The sequence below is a fragment of the Zootoca vivipara genome, chromosome 11 (genome assembly GCF_963506605.1).
Source record: "Zootoca vivipara chromosome 11, rZooViv1.1, whole genome shotgun sequence".
Taxonomy (NCBI): Eukaryota; Metazoa; Chordata; class Lepidosauria; order Squamata; family Lacertidae; genus Zootoca; species Zootoca vivipara.
Genome location: NC_083286.1, coordinates 53,783,565 through 53,802,972, shown reverse-complemented (window position 1 = coordinate 53,802,972; position 19,408 = coordinate 53,783,565). Strand labels below are relative to the sequence as shown.

General features: G+C 45.8%; 1 protein-coding gene across 1 annotated transcript; it reads right to left on the bottom strand.

The window, feature by feature from the left end:
* Positions 1 to 4,920: 4,920 nt before the first annotated feature.
* ACAA2 (acetyl-CoA acyltransferase 2) lies at positions 4,921 to 19,112 on the bottom strand. The gene is made up of 10 exons (XM_035100373.2): positions 18,984 to 19,112; positions 16,048 to 16,214; positions 13,662 to 13,790; positions 11,959 to 12,075; positions 11,615 to 11,762; positions 9,687 to 9,862; positions 8,826 to 8,955; positions 7,634 to 7,704; positions 6,391 to 6,545; positions 4,921 to 5,542 (listed from the first exon to the last, which is right to left on the bottom strand). The coding sequence occupies exons 1-10, from the start codon at positions 18,997 to 18,999 to the stop codon at positions 5,458 to 5,460; spliced, it is 1,194 nt and encodes a 397-aa protein (XP_034956264.1). The 5' UTR covers positions 19,000 to 19,112; the 3' UTR covers positions 4,921 to 5,457.
* Positions 19,113 to 19,408: the final 296 nt, after the last annotated feature.

The following is a 19,408-nucleotide window of genomic DNA, read 5'->3' as shown; positions in this document are numbered from 1 at the left end:
GGCTCCAGTGCGGTGCGGGGCCGCTCTGGCGGGGTTGGTGGCGAGGGCTGGGGTGCCGCAGCCAGCTCCCTCACCCTCTGTGCCCCGCCTCCCGTGTCCCTGCCCACCCCAGGCGCTATTTGCTCAAGCAACACTTGAATGGTCATTTCCAGAGGGTGATGCTTGGGGGGGTTCTTTGGTCTTGTGGAATCTTCAATGTGGGATTCCCCAGGGTTCATTTTTATCCCTCATGCTGTTTAACATCTACACTAGGGTTGCCATATGTTAGGGAAATCCCGGACATGTCCGGGGGGGGGGGAATGTTACATGCCCAACCAATGGGATTTTTACAATTGTAAGCAAATGTCTGGGATTTGGGTTTTTTTGTTTTTGTTTTTAATTGTTCGTGTGCGCAAGCAGCTCTGGTTCTGTTTCAGGCTGTGGCTGTGTTTCGGGCTGTCGTCATACGTGTGGGTGGCTCAGGGTTTGTTTCGGGCTCAGCGGTAGTGGCAGGCCGGGGGACTCGCCCCAAAAGAGCTCAACAACTTACCGGTACTTTGTCTGGATTTTTAGCTCTGGAAATATGGCAACCCTATAGCATAGCTGCCAAGTTTTCCCTTTTCTCGCGAGGAAGCCTATTCAGCATAAGGGAAAATCCCTTTAAAAAAGGGATAACTTGGCAGCTATGCCCTATAGAGTTATCCAGTTTTGTTGAGTACATTGCCAGCAATATGCTGATAACACACAGCTCTACTTCTCCGTTACCTCTGCAGGTGTGGCAGTGGATGTGCTGGAATGTTGTCTTGCCTTGATAACAGACTGGATGAGAGCCAATAAGCTGAAGGTCATTCCAGATAAAACTGAGGCACTGTTAGTGGGTGGTTCCCTAGATCAGATGCCCGAGACATCGCCTGTTCTTGATGCAATTACAAGTGGTGCTGTGGTCTAAACCACTGAGCCTCCTGGGCTTGCCGATCAGAAGGTTGACAGTTCGAATCCCTGTGGCGGAGTGAGCTCCCGTTGCTTTGTCCCAGCTCCTGCCCACCCAGCAGTTCGAAAGCACACCAGCACAAGTAGATAAATAGGTACTGCTGGGCAGGAAGGTAAACAGCATTTCCGTGCACTCTGGTTTCCGTCACAGAAGATCATGGAGAACTAGGCGTTCCTTCATCCATGCACAAATTGACAAATGAATGAAAAAATCCAAATTTCTGCAAGCAATTTTTTAAAAATCAGTAAAATAATCTTCAGCCCCCGACTCATCCCTTCAAATCTGACTTGAATACTGGTTTTCCCCCTGAAAAAAGGAGGGATAATAAACAAAAAATTCCAGTAGCAAGTTCTCTTGCCTGTTAACAGCTTGCAGTTTAGCAAACACCGTGATTAATTTTAGTGGCAGATCATCCCTGGTGTCTATTAAAGCACAGACTCTCATTAACACTAAGTCAATATTATGGGGGACCCCTGTTGCTTAACGAGGCATTTACTGCCAGACTTGACATACTGTCCCGATGACGGTGCCCAAGTAGTCGCTTTGCCCCCTCAGGCTCAGAGCCAGATCACCGGCCTCCCTTTACTTCATACAAGGAGGCCACTATTGCAAGTTCGTGGAGAGCGCCTGATTGAAATACGACCAGCATCATGGTGGCCCCACTGTTGTCAAGGTGAACAAAGCAGCTAGGCCTAAACAGACCAGAGCCAAAATACTGTCTTCGCCCTCAGAGAGCCTTTCCTTTAAGTACACGCTGAATGGCAGCCAACAGCAGCCGCTCCAGTGAGCCTTAACAAATGCGAGCCACATCTGCTTACATCAGTACTAGCCATGCTGAAGGGCTGCAGTCATTCCAGAGAGCCTGGCCATCTGCTCTGGAGTTGCCAGCTTTGAGTGGCATAGGATGCCCTATTCTCTTGCTACCCCTCTCCGTCTTTCAAGGAGTTGAGGGCAGCCTACACAGTCTCAATCATACAGCAGCATCCCCTCCAGACCAGCATAAGACTATCAATGGCTACTAGAACATTCCCCAACCTTAAGATGCAAGAATGGCCAACTTGGATGGCTTTGCGATCCCCAAGCCAAGGTGGTAAGTAGCAATACAATCTTTAGAAGACACCTGAAGGCAGCCCTGTACAGGGAAGTTTTTAAATGTTTTATTATGTTTTTATATATGTTTGAAGCAGCCCAGAGTGGATGGGGCAACCTAGTCAGATGGGCAGGGTATAAATAATAAATTCTTATTCTTATTAAAGATGTCCCTATTTTCATCAGAGAAATGTTGGGAGGATATGCCAGTGTTGTACCATAGAATCATAGAGTTGGAAGGGACCCCAAGAGTCCTCTAATCCAACCCCCTGCAATATAGCATCCATGACAGATGGCCATCCAACTTCTGCTTAAAATTATCCAATGAAGGAGAGTCCACAACCACCCGAGACTGACTGTTCCACTGTTGAACAGCTCATACAGTGGTGCCTCGCTAGACGAATTTAATTCGTTCCACGGGTCTTTTCTTATAATGAAAAATTCGTCTAGCGAATCCCATAGGAATGCATTGATATTTTTTTTGCCCATAGGAACGCATTAAAACGAATTCGTCTAGCGAGGCAACCTCCACTAGAAAAAACCTTTCGTTAAGCGGAAATTTCGTTAAGCAGGGCTTTCGTTAAGCGAGGCACCACTGTATTGTCAAAAATGTTTCCCCCCTGATGTTTAGTCAGAATCTCCTTTCTTGGAGCTTGAAGCCATTGAGCCCTGTCTTCCAGAGAAAACAAGCTTGCTCCATCTTCCATGTGACAGCCCTTGAGATATCTGAAGATATACCACAATACCTCCATACAAGAGTCACATAATGTGGGGAAATGCTTTAGGACTGGAATCCGGGCAACAGGTTTTGTTTTAGTTACTCTCTTTTTCAATTATCATTGTTTGGATTGCTTGTTCTAGGCATAGCTGCCAAGTTTTCCCTTTTCTTGCGAGGAAGCCTATTCAGCATAAGGGAAAATCCCTGTAAAAAAGGGATAACTTGGCAGCTATGGTTCTAGGTCATCTGCCTTTTTCAACCGTGTAAAATAGACATACAATATCCATCTCCTGACCCAAGCCAGAATAATATTATACAAAGCAGGGGAAATATTTTAATTGGAAGAACTCTTCTAAATACAAGATTTCCTGTTAGTGAAATTGTCTGACGGCTTACCTTGTAGCAACGCCAATTTTATTTTTATTTTATTTTTTAAGATGAGGCCCTGCAATACGGCTGGCAAAGTGGCTGAATGAAGATCTTCTGGCTCTAGACAGAATCGGTGGGATGAGAAAACCATGTGAGATCGATATTGCAGGAAGGCGTGTTTGGAGGCAGTGGTGTGAAAACAAAGAAGCGGGTTAAAATAAGTTTATCCATGGAATGTTACCAGTCCATTATTCTATTATGGCCAGCATCAGAGGTACTGTTCTGTTCTGTTGTTGTTGTTTAGTCATTAGTTGTATCCAACTCTTCGTGACCCCATGGACCATAGCACGCCAGGCACTCCTGTCTTCCACTGCCTCCCGCAGTTTGGTCAAACTCATGTTCGTAGCTTCGAGAACACTGTCCAACCATCTCGTCCTCTGTCGTCCCCTTCTCCTTGTGCCCTCCATCTTTCCCAGCATCAGGGTCTTTTCCAGGGAGTTTTCTCTTCTCATGAGGTGGCCAAAGTATTGGAGCCTCAGCTTCAGGATCTGTCCTTCCAGTGAGCACTCAGGGCTGATTTCCTTCAGAATGGATAGGTTTGATCTTCTAGCAGTCCATGGGACTCTCAAGAGTCTCCTCCAGCACCATAACTCAAAAGCATCAATTCTTCGGCAATCAGCCTTCTTTATGGTCCAGCTCTCACTTCCATACATCACTACTGGGAAAACCATAGCTTTAACTATACGGACCTTTGTCGGCAAGGTGATGTCTCTGCTTTTTAAGATGCTGTCTAGGTTTGTCATTGCTTTTCTCTCCTTGATCAATGTAGATGGTGACAACAGTCACGAAATTAAAAGACGCCTGCTTCTTGGGAGAAAAGCAATGACTGTTCTGTTATAGACGTGACAGTATGTCCCCCCTCCCCATGTACACCACTGTGATTTTGTGCAAGGTGTTGAAGAAGTGTATGGATGCATGTATGAAAAACCATTGCAATAATTAAAAAATTCTTTCAGCATGGCTAACTGCTCTTTGCAATCCCCAAATTTAAGGCTTTGCGGTTGTAGGATTTTTGAAGAAGGAATCCCTGGTATGTACTTGAACCTCGATTACCCTCAATTCGGTTTGATCCAGCAGGGATCACCTGACATTTTGACAGGGATGCCATCGAGACAGGGATGCGCAAAGCAGAAAAATACCATCTGACCTTGAGCAAGGCAGCCAAGCCATATGCCACATGTAAAGACAGGTCCTTCTCAGTGGTTAGGGTCTCCGATCAGCTTGACTCAAGGAAGGAAGGAAGGAAGGGGGGGGAATCCTTCCTGCACCAAACTAAATATGGCAAAGAGTCAGTTGCAGAGTTGGGTCAAAGCTCACTCAGCATTACCCCCTCCTCCAAAAAAACAAAATAAATAAAAAGAAAGTAACATTAGGTGCCCCTTCAGCTCATGCCCTGTGGAAGGCTGTCATTCGCCACAGGAATAGGGAAATAAAAAGTTCACATTCAGGGGGAAACCCTCTGTTTCCAGAGTACAGGTCGGAAATGAAGAACGCTTCCCATATGGATACACTGCTAAGCAGCTTAAAAGGACAGAAGCCTCTGCAATGCGGTGAAAATGCACCACCTTGTGGCTGTAGATGATTCCTGAGAAGCAACACTATTAAAAGTATGCCAGATACTTTGAAAGAAAACCAGGTTTGGCACAAATGCCCAAAGTGCCTTATGTTCCAAATTTAAACTACATCCAAGCTGAACAAGATGACAAAACTAGAATCCTTTGATTAATTTTTATTATTATTTTATCACATAAAGGCACACTGGTTTTGTTACACTTTGTTCCCAGCTCTTAACACTGCACAGCCGGTACACACACTTTATGCAAAATCTATTCAAGAAAAACTTTTTTTTGGCAGGAATGCAAAATCCCGTCCCCTCCTGCATTTGCTTGGAACAGCTTGGAAGACAGGCATTGATAAAATAGCAGGTTTTGGTGTAAGGCATAGTTAGTAGATATTTGGCGGCTTAACATTCAATAAAATTCATACTTAGAAGTCACATTTTAACTCAGCAGGACGTACAAGATAAGTGGAGATTACAGCTAGATTCGCACAATTGAATTAAGAGATTATCTGGTTATAGTCTTTTTTCCTAAAGACTTTGCAATATACCCCCAGCCTTCCAGATGGTCCATACCAGTCTGCTTCCTGGATTTGCAAACAAGTGGGGCCATCTCCTCCCCCTCCCCTCTAAATTCTTCTAGTGAGCATGTAACAGTTGGTGGAGAGTCCATCCAAGATTCTCGAATTTCCTTTAGGCTGTCTTCTCAATGATAACAGCTATACCTTGGCCTCCTCCAATGCAAGCCGAACCGACTGCATATTTACCTCCACGGCGCCTATAAAAAAAATGAAAACAAGTTAGCAAGGCATCGTGATTCTAAGCCTTGCCGAGTCATTTGTTCTGAGGGACTTTTAATGATTTGAGTTCTACCGTTCCTTCTTTTTTTGCTCCACAGGATATCATCTAGGGCAAGGACTGCCAAGCACATTGCACTGCGATGCCTTGATGTTGGTGGGAAGAGTGTTTCCTACAGCGGATGAGCAGCCTGACATACTTGCTGGAGGGAAGGGAACACACAGCCAAGCTGTTTGGACCAAGCGACACTCCTTGTGAATCTGAGCCAGACTGCAATTAGCAAGCTGAATTCTGTTTATTTTCATCTCAGCTTCATTATACCAGTTCTGACTATTTATCTGCCTAGCCCACTATTGACCCTGACTCTGAGCTCTCCAGGGTCTCAGGCAAAGGTCTTCTCCTCCTCCATGACTTGCTAGTAGCAACGTCATCTTCTTAAAACTGACATGCCAACTGCACTCTCTTCCAAGCAGGGGTGAACGGTGCTGCTTGGCGGGGCCTCGCTCCGCGGCGTGCATGTCCACACATGCGCAGTCCGTCCGGGTTGGCGCTGCTGCTCTGTTCGGCAGGCGCGCTCTGAAGCAGAGTGCGCTACGGAGCAGTTTGCCGCTGCCCGGCAACCCGCTCTGTAGCGCGCTCTGCTTCTTCCTGCTCGGACAGAGGAGGCGAGGGGTGGGCCAGGGGCCGGGGGTGCTGCTCCCGCCAGACAGGAGCTAGAGGCGGACCACCCCCTTGCTACGCGCCTGCTTCCAAGCTTGCATTCCACAGCATTTCAAAAAGCAAAATCGAGAAGCGTTACCAAGAGGTTCCTTCAGGCTATTCACAGACCTTAGTTCGTGAACCAGGTGAGCAGTGATCCTTGAACCCGATGCCCCCAGTGGGTGACCCAAAGCAATGGCTCCTCCATTGACGTTTGTTTTCTCTGGGTCCAGATCCAAAACCTTCTCTACTGACAAGTACTGTGGAGCAAAAGCCTCATTGACCTTGAAACATGAGAGAGAGAGAGAAAAGTTGGAAACACCTATAGGTTGGACTGCTGTAACATACTCTACTTGGAGCTATAATAATAATAATAATAATAATAATAATAATAATAATAATAATAATAATTTCTGGGTGGTTTCCAACAAAATATTAAAATACAATGGTCTGTTAAACATTAAAAGCTTCCCTAAACAAGCTATCCTTGAAGACAGTTCAGATGCTTCAAAGGTGATACAGAAAGCAACTTTCGCAAGGGGTGGGTGAGCAGAAAACCACAGGCCAAAAGTATATGGTTTTTAAAAAATAAATCAAAATGAGAACATGACAGGTCAGATGCAAATCCTGCTTTAAACCTTTAACTTCCCAAATGAGTTAGAAAGAGGTTACAGACATTCTTAAATAACTCATAAAACTCAGGGTGGCAGACCTGAAAGAATTAATAACATAAATTGCAAAACATATGCTAAAAACACAACCAAGTTCCAAATAAAATATCACTCAAGAACTGGAGAGCTAAATAATAATAATAATAATAATAATAATAATAATAATAATAATATGTATAATATTCATGCCAAATGTTGGCTTGAACCAACAGTAAAGAGGTGCTGAAATGCTACCAGGGAAATAGCTATACAGATCTCCTGAGTGAGGGAGTTTTAGTTCCAGTGTTTGAAGGTTGCTTCCAATAAGAGATGAACAATCTTCAGCAGCCTGTACTTAAGACTATGCCTAACTCAGGCATCCCCAAACTTCAGAGGTTTTGGACTACAATTTCCATCATCCCTGACCACTGGTCCTGTTAGCTAGGGATCATGGGAGTTGTAGTCCCAAAACATCTCGAGGGCCGCAGTTTGAGGATGCCTGGCCTAACTCATAGGCAGACCAAGTGAATGTCACTCGGCTATAGCTTATCTTGGGGAAAGTTGAGCTCAAGTTCCCATCAGTTCCAGCCAACGTGGCCAAGGGATCTGGGATGATGGGAGTTGTGTCCAGCAAAATCTGGAAGGCCATAAATACCCGACCATCTGAAGGCCATATTAAGGTATTGTTTCATTCGTTTTGGGTTCTGCACAGCTTTCCTTACCTCAACTAAGTCCATGTCTTTCAGGGAAAGGCCAGCTTTCTTCAGGGCTTCAGTAACAGCAGGCACTGGACCTTTGTTAGAAACACACACATGCATGAGGCCAAGTAGAGGAACTGATAGTTCAGTGCTTTATATATACACACACCAGATGTGCCCTCCAGATGTGGCTGGACTACAATTCCCATCATCCCTGACCACTGGCCATGTTGGCTGTGACTGATGGGAGTTGCAGTTCAACAATGTCTGGGGGGGCAGCAGGTTGCTCAGCTCTGATATGTGCCCCCCCACTCCATTAAAAACAACAACAACAACAACAACAACAACAACAACAACAACAACAACAACAACAGGGAAAGGCAACTTTATTCTGTGAACCGCCCTGAGCCCTGCAGGTATAGGGCGGTATATAAATTTAACAACAACAACAACGAGGGCCTTCTGACGGTTCCCTCGTTGCGAGAAGCCAAGTTGCAGGGAACCAGGCAGAGGGCCTTCTCAGTGGTGGCGCCTGTCCTGTGGAATGCCCTCCCATCAGATGTCAAAGAGAAAAACAGCTACCAGATTTTTAGAAGACATCTGAAGGCAGCCCTGTTTAGGGAGGCTTTTAATGTTTAATTGTTTTATTTCATTTTTCTGTTGTAAGCCGCCCAGAGTGGCTGGGGAATAAATAATAAATTATTATTATTATTATTATTATTATTATTATTATTATTATTATTATTATAATATAACAACGCCCACTCACTCTGTTCCAGAAAGGGTACTCTCCATTAGGATTCTTATTTTTTATTAGGCTAGTTACTTAAAGATGTCCCAGAGACTTACAACAAATTTAGAAACATGAACATAAATCATCTAAGGGACCCTGGGGGTCATCCAGTCCAACTCCCTGCAATGCAGGAATCTCAACTAAAGCATCCATGGCAGATGGCCATCCAGCTCTGCTTAAAAACCTGGCTCTAAAGAGATGTCAGTGAAGGAGCCAGGGGGACCTCACTGGGGAGAGCTTTCCACAGATAGGGAGTCTGAAAAGGCCCTGCCCCTTGTCATCCTGCTCCAAGGCTCCCTTAAAGAAGGGACCAGGAAAAGGGACTCTGGGTTTTATGCTCTTGCAGAAAATTGGGATTTGCGTGGACTACCTTGCACATGCTGTGCTATGATGGTTAGGAAAGTCCCCAAGACTGTAACTTACCAATCCCCATGATGTTGGGGTCGCATCCGGACGCATGGTAGGCTACTATTCTAGCCAATGGCGTGAGGCTGTGCTTTTTCAAAGCTTCTTCACTTGCTAGGATCACTGCTCCGGCTCCGTCACATACCCCCTAGGAAGAGAAAAACAGACACCGAATATGTGACCGAGCAGGATCCCAGAGCACAGAAACATCCAGTATCTACTGTAGGATTGTGGGGCAGCCTGGCCACCGGTCAGGGACGTCGGGAGGAATGGGACGTCCAGCATTCGCCCAGGGTTGGCCCAGATGATCTTTGAGGTCCCTCCTAACTTGATTCTGCTACACCAAGTCCTAGCATCCACTCAGCTCCCTGTCAAACCTGACCTTTTGTGTCCGGAATTTCCCGGGGGTCGCCCTTCAAAAATGGTGTCTGGGCGGAATTTTCAAAAAGCACTTGAAAAGTCCAGGAAAACCTGTATGTATGTTGTTGTTTTTTGCAAGTTTGGCAAACAAGCAAGCAAGGAAACAGCCTCAACAACTTTTGTGCCCGGATGTTCACTATTTGAAATATGGCAACCCTAAAATTCTTGCAGCAGACTTAGCAAATTCTCAATTTCTGAAATGTTACTGCTTTTGCAAAAATGGCATCGCTTGCAAGGCTTTATTAATTGCACCCTGGGGCTGGCTTGTTGTGGGCAAGGATAGCTGACCCATAATAAAATCATCGTCATCGTCATCATCAATTTCTACCCCGCCCTCTATTTCATATGGTATGCTTTTTTTTTTAAAGAACCCTGAGTAATCTAACTTCAGCTCCAGGGAAAGCAGCCACACCTGAGCAAATCGTTCTTAAGATCAGGATTTTAAGCTCCCTGGCTCACCGAGGCATTTGCAGCTGTGACAGTCCCATCTTTCTTGAAAACTGTAGGGAGCTTTGCCAACTGTTCCAGAGTCGTCTCCGGTCGAGGGTGCTCATCCCGATCCATGCTCTGCTTGCCTTTCCTGGTTTTCACTTCAATAGGTGCCATTTCAGCTTTGAAGTGTCCGGCTTCTTGGGCTATAAAAAGAAGAAGGCTGACGTCAGCACGTCACAGAGGGAGAACCCAAAGAGGTCAGTAATTAAAAGAAACCCTCCGCAGGGGCAGCGCTGGAGGTAGATGACAAAGACGACACCCCTTGATGATGATAACCAGTGCTTCTCTTCTAGAAAAAAAGGGTGCTGGGACTCACCATGAGCTCATTACAGTAAGTGCCACAATTTTGATTCTAGGAAAAAGGTACTGGTACTGTGTACCTTTGAGGGGGGGAAAGCACTGATAATAATTTCTATGCCGCCCATCTGACTGGGTTGCCCCAGCCACTCTGGGCGGCTCCCAACAAAATACTAAAAACACAATAAAGTATCAACTATTAAAAACTTCCCTAGACAGGGCTGCCTAGAGATGTCTTCTAGAAGTCAGAGAGTTATTTATCTGTTTGAAATCTGTTGGGAGGGCGTTCCACAGGGCGGGCACCACTACCAAGAAGGCCCTCTTGCCTGGTTCCCTGCAACGTGGCTTCTCGCAATGAGGGAACCGCCAGAAGGCCCTCGGAGCTGGACCTCAGTGTCCGGGATGAACAATGGGGGTGGAGATGCTCCTTCAGGTATACTGGGCTGAGGCCATTTAGGGCTTTAAAGGTCAGCACCAACACTTTGAATTGTGCTCGGAAATGTACTGGGTGCCAATGTAGGTCTTGTAGGCTTGGTGTTATACGATGCTCAGTCCATGGGGTCTCCTTCCAGCAGCGCCCCCCCCCCCAAGATGGTTGGTTTGACTCAGAGCCAAGAAAGATGATGGAGGGCAAATAGACCAACTGCACCATCTGTGTGGTCTCTGTTGTATGTTTTGTTGTTAGAAACAGCCATGTGCACAGTGACATAGAAAGGCAGTATACAAATTAAAAGTAAAATGAAAAATAAAAATGAAACTGCAAAATGGTGCCTAAGGAACCATGTCTTTGCAAATGTGCCATCTGTAGAAAACTGCAAGCACTCTGTGGCACTTACTCCCTATGGTACCTACAGGGATGAGCAACATGACACGGTTTTCCAAAGCAGATGCTGAAATAATAATAATAATAATAATAATAATAATAATAATAATAATAATAATATATTATTTATATCCCGCCCATCTGGCTGGGTTTCCCCAGCCACTCTGTGCGGCTTCCAACAGAATACTAAAATAGAGAAATCTATTAAACATTAAAAGCTTCCCTAAACAGGGCTGCCTTCAGATGTCTTCTAAAAATCTGGTAGTAATTTTTCTCTTTGACATCTGATGGGAGGGCGTTCCACAGGGTGGGTGCCACTACCGAGAAGGCCCCCTGCCTGGTTCCCTGCAACTTGGCTTCTCACAACGAGGGAACTGCCAGAAGGCCCTCGGCGCTGGAACTCAGTGTCCGGGCAGAACGATGGGGGTGGAGACGCTCCTTCAGCATTGGTTAGGTTTTGCTCACTAATATATATTTTTGGTCAAGCCTGAAAGAACTGGCCAGTGAAATTTGTTAACATTTGCTCATCTTAAAATAGTCTATGCTTTTTAGTCACAGCAGCCTTTTAATGCCGTTTGGGGGAAGCTGGGAGGAAAGGGAAAGATTCCCCCTCTCTTTTTCCTTGCAATTTTTTCTTCATGAAAGAGCATTCCATCACGCAGGTGGAATGGTGCAGCCCAGAGATAGGTCTACCACCTGCAACTTAGGAGAACTAGGCTTCCCTTTGAAATGGATGGTGCTATTGTGCGTTTTTAACCCTTATAAATCCACTGACCAGCTTTCCACCTCTGCTGTGTCTTTAATGCATAGCGGTCACAATCTTCCCTTGTGATGTTGTACTTCGCAGCAAGGTTTTCAGCCGTAACCCCCATAGGGGTTTTAATATGCAGGTCTGTCAGCCCTGCCCACAGTGTGTCTTCCAGCTGCAAGGGGAATAAAACAGGCAACGCAACAAGATTACTAACACCGTTACAAGATTTTGGGGGTAATGAATTCAGTGCTTGTAGGAAAAAGCCAAACAACACAACACAAACAAGCTTCAGGAATGACTACCAGGCAACAACTACCAGATATATACAAAGCTGCGAAGAGCAATGGCAAAGCACCCAACGCTTGTACCTTGAGATCGAATCCCAATTTTGTCCCAAAGCGGATATTTCGGACAGCATATGGACTTTGGCTCATATTTTCTGTTCCACCACACAGCACTACCTCCGATTCTTTAAGGCAAATTTCCTGTTTTTAGTGGAAGAAGAGAGAAAAAAGTTCATCAGGCATTTTTTTAAAAAAATTCCTTCAGTAGCACCTTAAAGACCAACTAAGTTTATATTTTGGTATGAGCTTTCGTGTGCATGCACACTTCTTCAGATAGGTATCTGAAGAAGTGTGCATGCACACGAAAGCTCATACCAAAATATAAACTTAGTTGGTCTTTAAGGTGCTACTGAAGGAATTTTTTTATTTTGCTTCGACTCAGACCAACACGGCTACCTACCTGTAACTAGGCATTTTTTTATTTCACCATTTCAGGTTAAGTAGTGTGCGTCGGATAAGTGCATCAGAAAACACCTCAGCTCATTACAGATGAATGAATCTAGACTGAGGAAGGACTTGGCAATACCAATTTGCTTTTGGAGGGACAGCAGGCCAGTGCAAGAAGGAAAAAATGCTACTCCTCCACACCACCTTTCCGCAACCCTGTGGGTGTTGAATGAGGCTCCAAAAATTGTGTACCTGCAGTAGGAGCTGCGTGCAGAGGAAGAGTGGCTATCTGTCACCCCCAAAAGCAATACGACTGAATACCAGTTGCTGGGGGAACAACAGTGGGACAGGGCAACTGCTTTCCTGTCTTGCTTGCAAGTTTCCCATCGGCAACAATGGGACTAAGCTGGACTAGTTAGTCCTTTTGTATGATCTAGCAAGGCTCTTACGTTTCCTAGTCATTTTGCTACTACTTTGCCAGTTTTTGCTTTAATGGCACTGGCTTCTCCAAGAACTTTGCACTGGCTTTCTTTTCTTTTCAGGAACAATTTAAAGTTTATAGGGCCTTCAATAGCTTGGAGACCACCCCCTTCCATAGGATCCGCCCTTTTAAAGTCATCACCTATGTCATAGGTGGTGGGAATCTCTAGCCCAGGCATTCCCAAACTGCGGCCCTCCAGATGTTTTGGCCTACAACTCCCATGATCCCTAGCTAACAGGACCAGTGGTCAGGGAAGATGGGAATTGTAGTCCAAAACATCTGGAGGGCCGAAGTTTGGGGACGCCTGCTCGAGCCCATAGGCTCAATGGAGGTCCCAGGGCCTCCCTCTCAAGCCTGCCAGACCCTAGGTACTTTGCTGCTTAATCATAAGGTGGTCCCTTTGTGTTGAGTTTAGAAATTGAGAGCGCAAAGAGCGAATTGATGGCGCTTGCTTCCTACAGAATTCCATGTCATTGCAGACTCGCTACACTCCAGGTCTGAGCACATTTTGTAAGGCATATAGTTTGTGCCTGTTTGGGCTGGCCAAGCTTAAATTGAGGACATGTATCTGATGAAGTAAGAATATTACTCTGCTCTGTTGTTTTGTTTTCTCTTTCATCACCAGTTGTGTGAACTGCTTTACAAAGAAGTAGTGTAAGCCATTCACAGTAAAGCCCTTGACTCCACTTTGCAACTCCCTGGTTATTATCATGCAATTAAAAAAAAAAAGGTGGGAGTATCCAACACATTTATTATATTCCCCATTTCTGGAGTGTCTGCCTGCCCTGCCCTGGACAGCTAGGCTGGTGGAGGACAGGAGGAACTTAACAAAAGGGTACTGCGAGAGCAAATCGAGTACCTGACATCCATTGACGATGGACTGGAAGCCTGATCCACACAATCTGTTGACTGTTAGGGCAGGAACTGGGACTGGAACTCCAACACGCAAACCCACGTGCCGGGCAAGGTAAGCAGCATCCGTAGAGCTCTGCAAGGAAGGGCAAACGTACCCCTTGGTTAAGGCTGCTCAAAGCAAGAAATGCAGGTAACGCATAAACCGCAATGCTTGGAAGTGAGAAAACATACAGAGGATCGGCCTGCATAGATGCCATGCTACCGACTTGCTTGGAACCAAGCTCTGCTGAACACAGCGAAACTAACTCAGATTAAACATGCGTAGGATCGAGCTGCATGTAACTTTAAGGGAAGTTTAGGGTGACAGCACACTCAAAATTCTTTTGCAAGGGTTACCTTAGGGGTAGAGATGGGTCAGATCATGTTCCACTGGCTAATTTGGATCTCCCCTCCCTCTTTGGAACATTTCCCCCCTGGAGATGTGGATGGTAATGTTGTTGGCCTTCCATTGCCTCGTCAAGCCCTGTGTTATCCCAGGCTTTTGGAGGAGTTGCTTAGCCTGCTCTGGAGTTTTATGTTGCCCTATTGCTGATTCTGTTGTTTGGGGACCTTTGGTAAAAAGCAGCCTAGCCATCTTAATAAATAATCATGGTGGAATACCTCATGCCTGCTGGGATGCTGGGCATGATTAGGGAGAAATGGCCTTGCAGGGAAAATCTGAACTCCTGGGAGGCCGAGTTCAGCCTGCAGGCTGGCAATTTCCCACCCCTGGTTTAGCTTTTTTTGTTTAAATTTAAGGATCGGGGGGTAGAAACAATGTAAGTGAAGTACATGTGATTGTATTTAAAATTTACAACTATCCCAGTCAGATTTCCATAAAATACAGCATTTAAGCCACATTAAGCACACTCTAATTTCACCCCGAAATAATTTAGGTCCAATACTTGAGTTGTAACAAGACAAAAAACAAACAAACAGGGGACGTGTTTTGTAGATTTCTTTCTTAAATACAAATAAAATAAACATGTTCAATTTGGCATGTGTTTTTTTTTTTTGGGTGGGGGGAAGCAAAGTAAAAATCTCCCCGATATAAATTACCCTAAGCAAATTATCCTAGGATATTAAGGACCAAAGCCTTTCTCTGCATAGGAAATTCAGAAAGCATGCACACCACAGGCAAGAGTTTGGAATATAAAGAAAGGCAGAAAAAGGCTTTGGTTAGCATTAGTTATATAATGAGCTTCAATTTTCACTGTGTTAAAAAAGACATGTGAACTTGGGTTAAATGTCTTTGTTCATTAAAGATTGTACTTGTTATCCGCACACAGAAAAAAAATGAAAAAAGTTTTAAAGAAAGCAAAACACATTCTGTAGGGTGCAAAAACATATTTACACACTCATATGCAGCTCATTCTCATATTATAAGACATGTCTTATATTAATTTTTTCCTCAAAAAAACACGACATGGCTTATTTTCAAGGGATGTCTTATTTTTTAATAAAGTGCACGCGGGCGCTGTTTGCCGGGCTTGTCAAGCCCAGCAAACAGCGCCCGCCGATCTTCGGTGACAGGCGGGGGTGGGCGGAGAGCGGAGAACGATCTCCGCTTCCCCCCCACCCCCGCCTGTCACACAGCACAGGTCCGAAGATCGGCGGGCGCTGTTTGCCGGGCTTGTCAAGCCCAGCAAGGAGCGCCCGCCGATCTTCGGTGACAGGCGGGGGTGGGGGGAGAGCAGAGAACGATCTCCGCTTCCCCCCCACCCCCGCCTGTCACACAGCACAGGTCCGAAGATCGGAGGGCGCTGTTTGCCGGGCTTGTCAAGCCCAGCAAGGAGCGCCCGCCGATCTTCGGTGACAGGCGGGGGTGGGGGGAGAGCGGAGAACGATCTCCGCTTCCCCCCCACCCCCGCCTGTCACACAGCACAGGTCTGAAGATCGGCGGGCGCTGTTTCCCGGGCTTGTCAAGCCCAGCAAGGAGCGCCCGCCGATCTTCGGCTCTGTCCCCCGATGCGCTACGGCTCGGGGAAGCAGGCAGGGAGCTCCTGCTGGGTCCCGCGCCTTCGCCTCTCGCTCGGTCGGGGCTTTGCGATAGGGCTTATTTTCGGGGTATGTCTTATTTTTCACCAACCCTTTGAAATCCTGTCATGGCTTATTTTTTGGGGATGCCTTAAAATATGAGAAACACGGTACCCCCAACAATGCCAGTAGGGGCAAATTCAATGACATAAAATATTCCAAGAGAAACTGTTGTACAAGTGACTTGTTAGAGCTGCAGTTGTTCCAGTTTATTTCTAGCTCCTCTGGAATGGAGCAACAGGGCAAATGTAGAAAGAGAAAGAACATTAGCAATGAGAGCAACAAGAGGATTTGACAGCTGGCATCCTACCAACCTGCATGACATTGCCCACAACCACACTGTCAATGATTTCGGGAGACACTTTTCCAGCAGCCAGGGCTGAGCGTGCTGCAATCTCCGTTAAGTCTGTGGCAGTGAAGTCCTTGAGCAAGCCCCCATAAGCCCCAAATGGAGTCCTCTTGGCAGAAACAATGAACACACCTGGAAGGGAAAAGATGGAGAACACAATGATGAGGTACAGGAAGCTGCCTTATGGAAAATATTGGCTCAGTGAGCACAGTATTCTCTGCAATAGAGAAGTGGGGCTCTGGGGTTTTAGTCAGGGAGTCTTTCCAACTCAACATCATGGGGGGCACCAAGCACTGAACCTGGGACCTTTCACAAAGCCATGTGCTCTACTAGCAAGGCTCTCAAGATGACCATCTGTTGACAGAAGCCCATTGAGATAAAGGAAAGCCCCCCTTCAATGAATACAGCTGTTCTTCTTTCAACAACTGAGTATCAAGTAATACGGAAGTAATATGAAAAAAAGCCTGCTTTCATAGTTAATATTTGTTTAAATTGGGTCCAAAGTCTTTTCTTTTTGAGGAGCTGTGTGGAAAAGTGTGCAGTCATCACTAGAGACATCACTAAGGCATCAATTCCCTGTAATACTCATTATTGACAAGGTCTTTTATCCCCAGAGTCTGAAGAAGTACCCTGCTGGATCAGACCAAAGGCCTATTTAATCCGGCATCGGTTTCTCTGAATGCCAAAAAGATGCCACAATCAGGCCATGTGGGCAACAGCCCTCTCCCAGCATGTTGTCTCTGATCCTGAAAGTAGCATATAGCCTCTTAAAGGTAAAGGGTAAAGGGGCCCCTGACCATCAGGTCCAGTCGTGTCCGACTCTGGGGTTGCGGCGCTCATCTCGCTCTATAGGCCAAGGGAGCCGGCGTTTGTCCGCAGACAGCTTCCGGGTCATGTGGCCAGCATGACAAAGCTGCTTCTGGCGAACCAGAGCAGCGCATGGAAACGCCATTTACCTTCCTGCTGGAGCAGTAACTATTTTTATCTACTTGCACTTTGACGTGCTTTCGAACTGCTAGGTGGGCAGGAGCTGGGACCGAGCAACAGGAGCTCACCCCGTTGCAGGGATTCGAACCGCCGACCTTCTGATCAGCAAGACCTAGACTCTGTGGTTTAACCCACAGCGCCACCTGGGTCCCTCATATAGCCTCTTATACTCCCTGAAAGGAGTATAAGACTCAAAGGCTGCAAGCCTTTCAGACTCAAAGGCTGCAAGCTGTGCCTTTTCATGGTTACAGAAAAACAGAAAAACACCTGGGGCATTGCACAAGTTTAGAAATGCAATCCAGTTCAGCAATGTTGTTCATTATGTGGAAACTAGTATACACTCATGACAGCATTTGTCTCCCTATTTGCATACAAAGTCTCTGCAGCTTCCAAAGCTTGTTTACCAGGCATTTTGCAAAATCATTAACTCCTTATCCACTGAAGTCCACATATGCTTAAAGGTAAAGGTAAAGAGACCACTGACCATTAGGTCCAGTCGTGACTGACTCTGGGGTTGCGCGCTCATCTCGCATTATTGGCCAAGGGAGCCGGCGTACAGCTTCCAGGTCATGTGGCCAGCATGACAATGCCACTTCTGGCAAACCAGAGCAGCACACGGAAATGCCGTTTACCTTCCCGCTGTAGCGGTTCCTATCTATCTACTTGCATTTTGACGTGCTTTCGAACTGCTAGGTTGGCAGGAGCTGGGAGCAAGCAACGGGAGCTCACCCCGTCACAGGGATTTGAACCGCCGAACTTCTGATCAGCAAGCCCTAGGCTCAGTGGTTTAACCCACAGCACCTCCCATGTCCTATTTCATGATCTCAAGAAGGGCCTACCTAGTTCAACATGCTTGGCTACACCACCAGCAAGCCCCCTACAGTGCCTAACTTACAAGGGTCTTGCAAAGATTACTGAGATAATATGCAAGAACGGCTTTGCACATTTGAAATACACTATATAAAACAATTACGGTATTATTATGAGGCCATCCTATTCACGGAAGCTTTGAAATGCTTAAATGAGTGCAGTCTAATTTTTAGATGTGGTTTTAAAAGTAAACTTTTTCCAGTTGGTGACTTTTTGCTACAGTAAACATTTCAGTGTAAAATATTATATATATATATATATATATATATATATATATATATATATATATATATATATATATATATATATATATATATATATATATATATATATATATATAATTTTGGAGAATGTGGATAGATATCTTTCAAAATGATTGAGAACCTGTTATACGAATCAAGCAATGCTAGGAGCTGTTTCTCAACGCATTTCTTATCAATAAAAAGTTCAGTGTGGTGCGAGCAATTTTTTACTCTGAAAGTGTGGTCCAGAGGAAAAAAAGTTAGAGAACCACTCTTACTAAGGAACTAGCCCCAAACGCGCACACCGTCACTCCTGAGTAAGCATATCTACCGGTAAGATGCAAGGCACCCAACCCACCCTCTCTCCTCTCAGCCTCCGTTTCCCCATCTGCAAAATGGGAACGATCCCAGTTCAACTCCCGGGGCAGCTGCCATGAGCAAACACAATAAAACCTGATTGAAAAGCTCTGCCTTTGAAGAAAAAAAGATATACAATAAAAAGCATAGGTATTCAAGCCGGCAATAAAATAATAATAAAAAAACACCACCCCAAGCCTCGTTCATCCTATCCTGCGCTGCTTCGTGTTCTTTGCTCCAAAGCCGTGTTTATTCGAGCTGAGTGAGCACACAACGCAACTTAAAAACGAAAGTAAACATAAAAATAAAAAATCTTGCATTTGTAGTTTCTAGGGCGTGTGCTTGTCCCAGATCTGGAAGCGAGAGAGCAGCGTCAGGCTTGCAAAATGCAGCCCTGAAATAGATTTGGAAAGAGAAGTTTTAAGCCCGGGGAACAACTACTTGCCTCTGAGCAGAGCCATGGCCGCCGCCTCCTCTTCCGTCTCCTGGGCTGAAGGTCTTCTCCCTTTGCACGCCCTGATGCAATCCCTTGGCCCAGCCTGCAGAGGGGGCGGGCGGAGGGGGCTGGGACCAGACCTGCCGGTGCTTATTTTCTTCCCCTCCTCCTCTTGCCCTTTCCCCTACTTCTTCCCCGTCGCCCAGCCTCCTCGTCTGCGCAGCCACGTTCAGCACAAGCGGGCTCTGCCTGCTGCTCCTCGAGAGGAGGGAACAGGTGAGAGGGTGGCAGGTAACGCGTGTGCATCCTCGAAGGGGTGGGATAAAAGGGGAGGGGGGTTAGCAACCCCACATTTGGGTTGCTCTCCTTTGAATTGCACCAAGAGAGAGAAAAGCAAATGATAGCGGTTTCCTTTTTAATAATGCTTTTATTTA

Coding starts and splice junctions, on each gene's coding strand:
- ACAA2 (XM_035100373.2), bottom strand. Junction 11,763..11,958: donor AATTGGGATTCGATCTCAAG/GTACAAGCGTTG, acceptor TTCCCCTTGCAG/CTGGAAGACACACTGTGGGC. Junction 7,705..8,825: donor CCCCAACATCATGGGGATTG/GTAAGTTACAGT, acceptor TTTCTAACAAAG/GTCCAGTGCCTGCTGTTACT.